Source organism: Delphinus delphis, chromosome 16 (genome assembly GCF_949987515.2).
Source record: "Delphinus delphis chromosome 16, mDelDel1.2, whole genome shotgun sequence".
Taxonomy (NCBI): Eukaryota; Metazoa; Chordata; class Mammalia; order Artiodactyla; family Delphinidae; genus Delphinus; species Delphinus delphis.
Genome location: NC_082698.1, coordinates 76,674,434 through 76,687,208, shown reverse-complemented (window position 1 = coordinate 76,687,208; position 12,775 = coordinate 76,674,434). Strand labels below are relative to the sequence as shown.

General features: G+C 39.9%; 1 protein-coding gene across 1 annotated transcript in view; it reads left to right on the top strand.

The window, feature by feature from the left end:
* RYR2 (ryanodine receptor 2) overlaps positions 1–12,775 on the top strand; it is a 714,060-nt gene that overhangs the window by 443,378 nt on the left and 257,907 nt on the right. Inside the window, exon 28 of the mRNA XM_060035003.1 lies at positions 10,387–10,595. Within this exon, the coding sequence (XP_059890986.1) occupies positions 10,387–10,595 (209 nt within the window). The remainder of the gene's footprint in view (positions 1–10,386; positions 10,596–12,775) is intronic.

The following is a 12,775-nucleotide window of genomic DNA, read 5'->3' as shown; positions in this document are numbered from 1 at the left end:
CTTACGGCTTTTGCAGAACCTCAGGGTCTTCCAGACGTGAGGACTTAGGGCCTTCTCAGGTCTTTTCCTGAACCCAGAACCCTGGGCGTGAGCATGGCTTACTAGATCACCAGGATTATGTTGAAACTTTTCACAGCCTATTGTAGATATCTCATTCCCCAGCTTTTCTTTTCAAATATTTCGGACAGCTTGTTGTTTGCCTCAGCTGTTATTGCCACCTCAAGCAGCTGCAGTGTTAAACAGTGGCCTCTGGGGGCTTCCCTGGTGGCGCAGTGGTTGAGAGTCCGCCTGCCGATGCAGGGGACACGGGTTCGTGCCCCGGTCCGGGAGGATCCCACATGCCATGGAGAGGCTGGGCCCGTGAGCCATGGCCGCTGAGCCTGCACGTCCAGAGCCTGTGCTCCGCAACGGGAGAGGCCACAGCAGTGAGAGGCCCGCGTACCGCAAAAAAAAAAGGCCTCTGATTTTCAACAAATGACCCTGGGGAAAAGACTGTTTGCATTGAGCAAACTCTAAATCAGGTCAAATAAAGGTAAGTATTGCCAGTGGAACTTTCCAAGGAACTACCAGAAAGGTGAAATAATGACGGTTATCCGTGAACGGGGCTTTGAGGAGCTCCACTCTGCGCTGTCCTCTCCAGAGGCTTCTAGCTTGCTGATTTTCACTTTAATTGAAGGCCTATTGGTTTTCATTGTACTGTGCATCTAGGAAGAAAGGAATAGCCCTAAGTCAAGTTAAAGCACCACTAAACTTGCTGTCCTTACAACTATTGAGCCATTTTTTAATTGAATAAACACTCCCCAGATTGCTGCCAGCCTTTAATTAATTTTTAGAGCTCTGAAACATTTGATTTTGACCATTTTTTCCATTCTCATTGCTTTTACAGAGAAGAGTAGTTTTGGAGGTCCATACTCTGCTATTCCTTCTGATGTCACTCAGCAGTAAAGTTTAGAGAGAGATGTTTGTGGGATGGGACAGAGAGCAGGTTTCAGAGAGATAAAAAGCAGAGAAACATTAATGGTCCAATTGAGGTTAGAGACTTTGAGTTAGTAACGGTGCCAGTCTGTTGTGTGCATGTGTTTCCCAGCAAGCTCAGCAGAGCGAGTATAGATGGTGAGAATGAGACAGTAAAATTAGACAAAGATGGGGGTTAACAGAGCAAGTGAGGAGAAGAGTAATAGGGCAGGAAGGTACTGAAAGCTGTATAGATAAGGAAGGGAAGCCACAGAGGAAATTAATGAGTTTGAAGAGTGAATGTGTTTGAATAAGGAAATGAGAAAACTGGGAGGAAAAATGGTGATCAGAGGATGGCATGGTTTCTGCATTTTAAGAATTTAAAGATAGAACCATTGATAGCTGATTTACAAGGTTCAGTCTTACTGAAGTTATGTGATTAACGAACAGAGAGGCTCATGTAAAATATTCCACAGTGGAGGCTGAGATCCTGTATTTTTTCTTTCTTTTTTTGGGCTGTGCTGCGTGACTTGTGGGACCTTAGTTCCCAGACCAGGGATTGAACCTGGGGCCATGGCAAGGAAAGCACCAAGTGCTAACCACTGGACTGCCAGGGAATTCCCTGAGATCCTGTTTTTCGTTCACCAGTGTGTCCTGGAATCCAAGAGCCCGCCTACCTCTTAGTAGGGATTAAATTGATGTATCTGGAAAATATATAAGAAAGATTCATTTTCCAATTGGAGGGATCAGTAAGGGGAAAAAATGGCATCTGAGTTAGCTGTTGAAGAGATGAAAATAGCAACAAGAAGAGGTTGGTGGGAGAAAGGACATTCCTGACAGAGGGAAAGTATATCTGATGTCATTAAATTTAGAAAGAGTTGAGGGGAAATTGATTGTCTAGTTAGGCTAAATTATAGGGTATAAGTGAGGAAAGAACAGTACTAAATGGAGGTAGAATGATTAGGCTAAGACATGGAATATTTTGAAAACCCAGTTGAGAAATACGGTAAAGTAGTACAAGGAGTTCTAGCGCCAGGAAGTTTTAAAGCAAAAGCTTGATTTGTGATCAGAGTTTAGAACAACAAAATAACTGTGACGACAGTGGGAAGGAACAGATTGGAGGGGAGAGCGCTTGGACAGAGAGACCAGTTGGGAGGCTTTCGGAATATTGTGACCTTCAGGACAAGGATGGTGAAAAATGGAAATTAATAGATAGATGTGAGATTTTATGGAATAAAGCAAAATGGTGATCACTAAGATAAGATTTAAAACATTAATTTGCAATTGACTCTACTGCTTTTGCTGACATTACAAAAGTTAAGGGGGCTTCCCTGGTGGCGCAGTGGTTGAGAGTACGCCTGCCGATGCGGGGGACACGGGTTCGTGCCCTGGTCCAGGAAGATCCCACATGCCGTGGAGCGGCTGGGCCCGTGAGCTATGGCCGCTGAGCCTGCACGTCTGGAGCCTGTTCTCCGCAACGGGAGAGGCCACAACAGTGAGAGGCCCACGTACCGCCAAAAAAAAAAAAAAAAAAAAGTAAAGGACGTAAAATTTTTGATAAAACTGAATCTAACCTTATGTAATTGGTCAGGGCTATCATTTATTTTCTGTTAGTCAGCAGAATGATGATTTGTGTATTCCAGAATGAATATGAACTCAATGTTTGAATTATACTATTTTTGGAGAATTGTTCTAAATAATATTTTAAAACATTTGAAAAAGTCATTTATTTTTATTCGTTACAAAGTTTGAGATTTGAATTGCTTACTTAGAAATTATACCAGGTTAAAAAGATAACTGGTTAATATCAATGATTTTTTAAGGTTATTATACAGATACACCTAAAGGAATCAAGATACGTATACAATTTTCAAGAGACTAGCCTGCCTTCCTTCATAGCTTATTATAAAAAACTTGTTATTTTAATACATGCTTAGATCTTGACTGCCCTCTAGTGGTAATTGTCTTTTAAATGTATGGTTTGGAATGCAGCGTGTATAGATATTTTACATCCTATTTGAATGGTCATTGGTGTTTGCCCTCTCTGTGCTAGGATCTATGAGGTACTAGGAACACAGTATATTATCAGATCTTGCCCTTAAAGTGGTTTGTTAAAGGCATAAATCCCGAATTTCTTCTTTGAGTAGCTTTGATAAGTGTGAAAGAAATATATCTGCTAACTGTTCATTTTTTTAAAATGTCAATTAGTGTTATATTCATTATAACAATTTAAAAACCGTTTATGTAACATACTTACATGAGCTAGAATTGTATGAGTGTAGAGTGTTTAAAATCAAGCAAAGGGGGACTTCCCTGGTGGTGCAGTGGTTAAGAATACACCTGCCAATGCAGTGGACACAGGTTTGATCCCTGGTCCGGGAAGATCCCCCATGCCACAGAACAACTAAGCCTGTGAGCCACAACTACTGAGCCCAGGTGCCACAACTACTGAAGCCCATGTGCCTAGAGCCCGTGCTTTGCAACAAGAGAAGCCACTGCAATGAGAAGCCCGCAACGAACAGTAGGCCCCTCTCGATGCAGCTAGAGAAAGCCTGCGCGCAGAGACCCAACACAACCAGAAATAAGTAAATAAATAAAAAATAAAATAAAATTTTTAAAAAAGTCAAGCAAAGGATGAGAATTGCATGTTTGCGGGCGAGAGTTCTGTACCTTTGACGGTGGTACTGCTGATTAGCTATTTACCTGGGCTTCTGTGTCCAGGGATCAGGAGACTCTTTGTTCCTAGACTCAGTCCAGCAGGTGTTTATAGGGCACCTACTTTGTGTTCAACCACTTGATGCTACAGGGTATGCAACAAAAATTTGTTTCAGGTTGCCTGCGTAATCTGTGTTTAAACGTCTGTGGATCCAGATTTCCATTTAGTTATTTGTATTTTATCCAAAAACAGAAATGCTGAACTGTTGCTTCTTTAAACTATGGTTGCAAGCTACCCTAAACTAATGTAAGAAATATCGAATATAAACTATGAGCCACATGGACATTTGGAGGAAGATCCATGGAGCTTACAAGTCCTTGGCATGATGATATCTATGAATAGCATGTTAATTTCAAGTTCAGTTGAATGCCATCAATGAGGGTAAGAATAGTGTAGCAGTTATGACCCAGCACTTCCACCCCTGGGTGTATATCTGAAAGAAACAAAAACACTAATTTGAAAAGATACAAGTACCCCGGTGTTCATAACGGCATTATTTACAATAGCCAAGATATGGAAGCCACCTAAGTGTCCATCAACAAATGAATGGATATAGAAGATGTGTATATATACACAATGGAGAACTACTCAGCCGTAGTAAAGAAGGAAATTTTGTTATTTGCACAAACATGGATGGACTTGGAGGGTATTATGCTAAGTGAAATAAGTCAGACAGAGAAAGACAAATAGTGTATGATATCACTAATATGTGGAATCTGAAAATACAGCAAACTAGTGAATATAACAAATACAAAAGAAACAGACTCATAGATACAGAGGACAAATCAGAGGTTAACAGTGTGGGGAGAGGGAAGGGGGAGAGGTAATATACGGAGAGGGAATTAAGAGGTACAAACGATTATGTGTAAAATAAGCTACAAGGATATATTGTATAACACAAGGAATATAGCCAGTATTCTATAATGACTGAAAACGAAGTATAACCTTTAAAAATTGTGAATCACTATATTGTACACATATAACATATAATATTTTACATCAACTACAGTTCAATTAAAACAATAGAATAGTGCAACAGCTTAAGGTCAGGGAAAAAATGCCAGGACTAAGAAATTCTTCATCATTACCTCTTACTGACCCAAATTTTCTATATACTACCCCTGTTTTTATTACCTCTATTAGCAGAAAAGATTAGTGGTAGATATTAATACCAAGAAAAATTTGTAGTGAGCTTTTTTTTAAACATCTTTATTGGAGTATAATTGCTTTACACTGTTGCATTAGTTGCTGCTGTATAACAAAGTGAATCAGCTATACGTATACATATATCCCCATATCTCCTCCCTCTTGCGTCTCCCTCCCACCCTCCCTACCCCACCCCTCTAGGTGGTCACAAAGCACCGAGCTGATCTCCCTGTGCTATGCGGCTGCTTCCCTTTAGCTATCTATTTTACATTTGGTGGTGTATATATGTCAGTGCCACTCTCTCACTTTGTCCCAGCTTACCCTTCCCCCTCCCCATGTCCTCACGTCCATTCTCAACATATGTGTCTTTATTCCTGTCCTGCCCCTAGGTTTTCAGAACCATATATATATTTTTAGAGTCCATATATATGTGTTAGCATATGGTATTTGTTTTTCTCTTTCTGACTTCACTCTGTATGACAGTCTCTCGGTCCATCCACCTCACTACAAACGACTCAATTTTGTTTCTTTTTATGGATGAGTAATATTCCATTGTATATATGTGCCACATCTTCTATATCGATTCATCTGTTGATGGACACTTAGGTTGCTTGCATGTCCTGGCTATTGTAAATAGTGCTGCAATGAACATTTTGGTACATGACTCTTTTTGAATTATGGTATTCTCAGGATATATGCCCAGTAGTGGGATTGCTGGGTCATATGGTAGTTCTAGTTTCAGTTTTTTAAGGAACCTCCATACTGTTCTCCATAGTGGCTGTATCAATTTACATTCCCACCAACTCTGCAAGGGGGTTCCGTTTTCTCCACACCCTCTCCAGCATTTGTTGTTTCTAGATTTTTTGATGATGGCCATTCTGACTGGTGTGAGATACCTCATTGTAGTTTTGATTTGCATTTCTCTAATGATTAATGATGTTGAGCATTCTTTCATGTGTTTGTTGGCAATCTGTATATCTTCTTTGGAGAAATGTCTATTTAGGTCTTCTGCCCATTTTTGAATAGGGTTGTTTGTTTTCCTGATATTGAGCTGCATGAGCTGCTTGTGTTTTTGGAGATTAATCCTTTGCTGATACGTTTGCAAATATTTTCTCCCATTCTGAGGATTGTCTTTTCATCTTGTTTATGGTTTCCTTTGCTGTGAAAAAGTTTTAAAGTTTCATTAGGTCCCATTTGTTTATTTTTATTTACATTTCTCTAGGAGGTGGGTCAAAAAGGATCTTGCTGTGATTTATGTCATAGCGTTCTGCCTATGTTTTCCTCTAAGAGTTTTCATAGTTTCTGCTATAATCTCTTCAAATATTTTCCCAGTCCCTTTCTTTTTCTCTTCTTCTTCTGGGATCCGTATAATTTGAATGTTGGTGCGTTTAATGTTGTTCCAGAGGTCTCTAGACTGTCCTCAATTCTTTTCATTCTTTGTTCTTTATTGTGCTTTGCAGTAGTTATTTCCAGTATTTTGTCTTCCAGGTCACTTATATGTTCTTCTGGCTCAGTTATTCTGCTATTGATTTCTTCTAGAGAATTTTTTTTAACATTTTTATTGGAGTATAATTGCTTTACAATGGTGTGTTAGTTTCTGCTTTATAACAAAGTGAATCAGCTATACGTATACATATATCCCCATATCCCCTCCCTCTTGCGTCTCCCTCCCACCCTCCCTATCCCACCCCTCTAGGTGGTCACAAAGCACCGAGCTGATCTCCCTGTGCTATGTGGCTGCTTCCCACTAGCTATCTATTTTACGTTTGGTAGTGTATATATGTCCATGCCACTCTCTCGGTTTGTCACAGCTTACCCTTCCCCCTCCCCATATCCTCAAGTCCATTCTCTAGTAGGTCTGTGTCTTTATTCCCGTCTTACCCTGGAGAATTTTTAATTTCATTTTTATGTTGTTCATCATTGTTTTTGTGCTCCTTAGTTCTTCTTGGTCCTTGTTAAATGTTTCTTGTATTTTCTCTATTCTATTTCTAAGATTTTGGGTCATCTTTACTGTCATTACTCTGAATTCTTTTTCAGGTAGACTGCCTATTTCCTCTTCATTTGTTAGGTCTGGTGGCTTTTTACCTTACTCCTTCATCTGCTGTGTGTTTCTCTGCCTTCTCATTTTGCTTAACTTACTGTGTTTGGGGTCTCCTTTTCACAGGCTGCAGGTTTGTAGTTCCCATTGTTTTTGGTGTCTGCCCCCAGTGAGTGAAGTTGGTTCAGTGTTTTATGTAGGCTTTCTGGTTGAGGGGACTGGTGCCTGAGTTCTGATGGGTCGGGCTGGATCTTGTCTTTCTATTGGGCAGGGTGGTATCCGGTGGTGTGTTTTGGGGTGTCTCTGAACTTAGTATGATTTTAGGCAGCCTCTCTGCTAATGGGTGGGGCTGTGTTCCTGTCTTGCTGTTGTTTGGCATGGGGCGTCCCACAGTGGTGCTTGCTGACCGTTGGGTGGATCTGGATCATCGCGTTGAGACAGAGATCTCTGGGGGATCTCTTGCTGATTGATATTACATGAAGCCAGGAGGTCTCTGGTGGTGCAGCGTCCTGAACTCGGCTCTCCCACCTCAGAGGCTCAGGCCTGACACCCAGCCATAGCACCAAGACCCTGTCAGCCACATGGCTCAGAAGTAAAGGGAGAAAAATAAGAAAGAAAGAAAAAATAAAATAAAGTTATTAAAATAAAATTTAAAAAATATTATTAAAATAAAACAAGTAATAAAAAAATAAGAAGAGAACAACTAAACCAATACCAATTTATGTTTGAAACACTCAGTATCTGAGTCACCTTTATGCAAACAATTGCTTGTAGGAATGCTCAAAGAAAATGTAATTTTGGAGATAACTTATACTTCACTCCAACTCGCAAGAGTTTCATGTTATTTCTCCAGCGGCAACATTTTCTCTTGGGAAAATGACTCTCTTGGTAACTTTGTGTCTTTTCTCGTTTATGGCATTTTTCCACTGTGGAAAATCAGAACTCTTACTATTTTTATACCTTTAGATTGTTCTTTTCTAAAAACGTGCTGCTTAGAAGTTAACCCTTTGGCTTTAGGTAGAACTTCCAAATCTGGACAGGTGGCTGGGGGAGTTGCTCTCTCCTCTGTCATCACTTTATCTTCCTGCTCCAATTTGGAGATCAGACTGATCAGATTATCAGTTTGATTTCCTGGTCACATAGAAAACCACAGATCACCGAGGACAGGTAGAACTTGAGGCTGTTTTCAAAACAAACTTGAGCTCCAGTGATGCTTTCCTTGTCGAGTTCTGCCTGCCATGCGGGCTTTCGCCAGGACACCCCGATGAGAGTGGACCAGCTGCCCTGGGCGAGACTCCAGGCTCTGTAGTGAGCTTTTAAAGAAATTAAATAAATAGTGGTTATATTTTTATACCACATTTTCCAATGTATTTGATTTAAGCTAATATTAACGTTTATTTATAAGCATTTCTGGAGCACACTGTGCATTTCGTGGAGTCCAAAGTCCTGGAAACATAAAACAGGAAAAAGGACATGTGAGTTTTTCAGCAGTTTAGTTTTCTAAAAAACTGAGTGTTTCATACTCAGGAAATTGGGATTGAATTTGTTAGTACATACTAGAATGTAAGCGTGACTGTATTTGCACATGTCGACATCACTAAACATAAGGATAATATGTGAGAGCGTTTTATTTTCCTGAAAAGGAATCTCCCAATGTTTGTGTAGTTCAAAGCTCGTTTTCTGTACCTCTTAGATTAGTTTAGGGAAGATTGCAACCATGATTTAAAGAAGCGGTGGATCAGTGTGCTGTTTCTTGAGAAAATACTGACTCTGGAAATGTGGCTTTTCCTAGTTTTTTTAATATTATGGCATTTAGAACTAGCTCCTTAATAGTTAATTTTCTTGTCCTCAAAAAAGTAGTTTACTATTCTATCTTTCAAAAATCATTCAGTTATTAAGTAACAGATGTGAGAGTATTGTACCCTTCATCACGGAGATGTTTCTCTCATTTAAGCCCCTTTCCACTCCCACCTTGGATGTATCGAAAGCAAACTTTCTCTCTTCAGAGAATTTTGTACGTGCTGTCTGCTGCGTAGAGTACTATAAATGTCTCATTTTTAAACTGTATTACTGCATTCATGTTTTCAATAAGGTGTTTGAATGTATTGTATGATATGAGTGTGTGACATTTGAGGTTGTCACTGCTGGACACAGGAGATTTGCTTGGAGCAGACTAAGTCGTTAGGTGTGAGCATGTGTGTATATGTGGGGAAAGGTGAAAAAACAAAATGTTGCTTATTCAGAAATTTAACCCAGGTTTTGAAAGGTTTATCAGCAGATGCAGTTCATCTACATGCCCTAAAATCACCATAAAGTCATCAAAAAGTAATAATTGATCATTTCATTAAATCAGCTCCTATGATGTGCTGGGACCTCTTAGTCCATTATTCTTTTCTTCAATCTAACCTTAAATTGTTAAAGATGATCTGTGTGTTTATCGTCAACTTTTAGAGCTTATCGTGACTATTTTTATTTATTTGGTCACATCAGTAGTTTAGCTTTTAATAAACTTTTATTATTTATCAGGTCTTCCCTAACTCCTGAGAACAGATGAGCACTAATATTTAACTGGTACCTGCTAATTCTGTGTGAGCTCCTGAAGGTAGAGTGGAGAGAACACAGGTTGTAGCGTTTGGCAGCTCCCGAATTCTGCCATTAGTCGTGTGACTTCATTAAGTCACTTAAATTTGCTTCTCTGTATCTAACCCCAAACTTCATGGAGCTGACCACATCCTTTGATACCAGTTCAGTGGACCCTTGTCCCCATGTGCTGTGATTTCCCAGGAGGTGACGTTCTCCAAGTCATTCTAGCTCCAGGTCCCCTGGTCTGAGGTTTTGTACCACTGGCACACTCCATCTCTGATGCACCTCACGTCCTACAGATATTTTTTCCCCATCTCACCACACAGATCCTGAGGTTGGACTTGACCCTTTTATTTTTTCCTCAAGTGACTTAAACACAGCATTTGTGTGTATAGTGCATTACAGTGAAGAGGTGGGGTAGCAGAAGACTTATGCCCCTAGCCATTCTGTCTGGGAAACTTACCAATGGTTCCCATTCTCTGCTAATGTATAGCTCTCTCTTGTTGTTTTCTTTCTCTCCTCCTCACTTCCTGGGTGCTTCTTCTCTCTTCTCTCCTACCCATAAATGTCTATTTATTTCCTATGCAGAACAGTTTAAACCTGTTTTATTGTCTTCTTCCCATTCTTGCCCTCAAGTTCATCTCATCTTCCACTACCAAACTGCCAAGTGGTTGTTAGGCTTTTCTCTACAGGAAAGAAAATTTTTTTTTTTTACATCATCTGCCCAACAGCATTAGTGAAAGTTAACAACCAGCATCTCCCAAGGAAGGCCATGTACTTTCCACTTCACCCAGCTGCTTCCATCTGATATGAAAACACTTTGTAACAACATATGAACCAAGATAAGAATAGAAGGTATCTTTAGCATCATCTCTGTAGGTTAAGTGGTATCTGCCCTCCTCTTTCAATTCCCCATGCAACGATCACCAGAATCCCTTTCCATTCACAGCTGCCAGAGCTGAAGTGTGCAGCGGCACAGGAGAAAGGTTCCGAATCTTCCGCGCTGAGAAAACTTACGCTGTGAAGGCAGGAAGGTGGTATTTTGAATTTGAGGCTGTCACTGCTGGAGACATGAGAGTTGGCTGGAGCAGACCAGGCTGTCAACCCGATCAGGAGCTTGGCTCAGATGAACGTGCCTTTGCTTTCGACGGCTTCAAGGTGAGTGTGCTTTGCTGGGCACTGGGCACTGGAGTTTGTAGGCTCCTGGTTTTGTAGGCTGCTGTGCACCAGGCATCCACACGCTGTGGGCTCCCACGCTGCCTGGCTTGATTTCCTCTGGTATTCCTTTTGGTGGTACAGTAATATTAGTACTTTCCTGAGCTCAACCTTGAGAAAATAGTTCCTAGGAAAACTTTTGTTCTTGTAGCCTCAAAACGTTTTCCCTCACCCTGTGAATAGTCAAGATTATTCAAAATTCAAGAAGTAAAATATTGATTCTCTATCATATCAAAAAGATGAATCATCCCTATCAAAAATGTTTAAAATCCGTATGCTAATTTAAAATATATTCATTTTGACAGAGGAATTCCATAGAAGGAATTTATCCTCAAGCAATAATTAATGATAGGTATAAACATTTAATAGACATAAGAATGCTATTTGTTGTTTGCAATCACCAAGAGTTTTCATTTTCAACATTATTGGTAATTTTTATGTTTTAAGTTTGGTGGAAGCTGGTCAGTTGCTTTTTTTTTTTTTTTTTTTTAAATTTGGCCAGGCCTTGTGGCTTGTGGGATCCTAGTTCCCCAACCAGGGATTGAACTGGGCCCATGGCAGTGAAAGTGCAGAGTCCAAACCACTGGACCGCCAGGGAATTCCCCTCAATTGCCTTTTTTATTGTTTATTTATACATTATATAAGTGTTTAATGATAATTTTAGCTGTATAACAACACCCAGCTCTACCCACCACCAGTCCCTCCCATGAGAAAACTTGTGCAAACATCTTAGATAGCCTCATCCAGCAGAGGGCAGACAGCAGAAGCAAGAAGAACTACAGTCCTGCAGCCTGTGGAACAAAAACCACATTCACAGAAAGATAGACAAGATGAAAACGCAGTGGACTATGTAGTAGATGAAGGAACAAGATAAAACCCCAGAAAAACAACTAAATGAAGTGGAGATAGGCAGCCTTCCAGAAAAATAATTCAGAATAATGATAGTGAAGATGATCCAGGACCTCGGAAAAAGACTAGAGGCAAAGAGCGAGAAGATGCAAGAAATGTTTAACAAAGACCTAGAAGAATTAAAGAACAAACACCTAGAAGAATTAAAGAACAAACAGATATGAACCATACAATAACTGAAATGAAAACTACCCTAGAAGGAAGCAATAGCAGAAAAACTGAGACCGAAGAACGGATAAGCAACCTGGAAGACAGAATGGTGGAATTCACTGCCATGGAACAGAATAAAGAAAAAAGAATGAAAAGAAATGAAGACGGCCTAAGAGACCTTTGGGACAACATTAAACGCAACAACATTTGCATTATAGGGGTCCCAGAAGGAGAAGAGACAGAGAAAAAGACAAATATTTGAAGAGATTATAGTCAAAAACTTCCCTAACATGGAAGAGGAAATAGCCACCCAAGTCCAGGAAGCACAGAGAGTCCCATACAGGATAAACCCAAGGAGAAACATGCCAAGACGCATAGTAATCAAATTGACAAAAATTAAAGACAAAGAAATATTATTGAAAGAAACAAGGGGAAAATGACAAATAACATACAAGGGAACTCCCATAAGGTTAACAGCTGATTCCTCAGCAGAAACTCTACAAGCCAGAAGGGAGTGGCATGATATATTTAAAGTGATGGAATGGAAAAGCCTACAACCAAGATTACTCTACCCAGAAAGGCTCTCATTCAGATTCGATGGAGAAATCAAAAGCTTTACAGACAAGCAAAAGCTAAGAGAATTCAGCACCACCAAACCAGCTCTACAACAAATGCTAAAGGAACTTCTCTAAGTGGGAAACACAAGAGAAGAAAAGGACCTACAAAAACAAACCCATAACGATTAAGAAGATGGTAATAGGAACATACATATTGATAATTACCTTAAACATGAATGGATTAAGTTCTCTAACCAAAAGACACAGGCTCAGTGAATTGATACAAAAACAGGACCCATATATATGCTGTCTACAAGAGACCAACTTCAGACCTAGGGACACATACCAACTGAAAGGGAGGGTATGGAAAAAGATATTCCATGCAAATGGAAATCAAAAGAAAGCTGGAGTAGCAATACTCATATCGGATAAAATAGACTTTAAGATAAAGAATGTTACAAGAGACAAAGAAGGACACTACATAATAATCAAGGGATCAATCCAAGA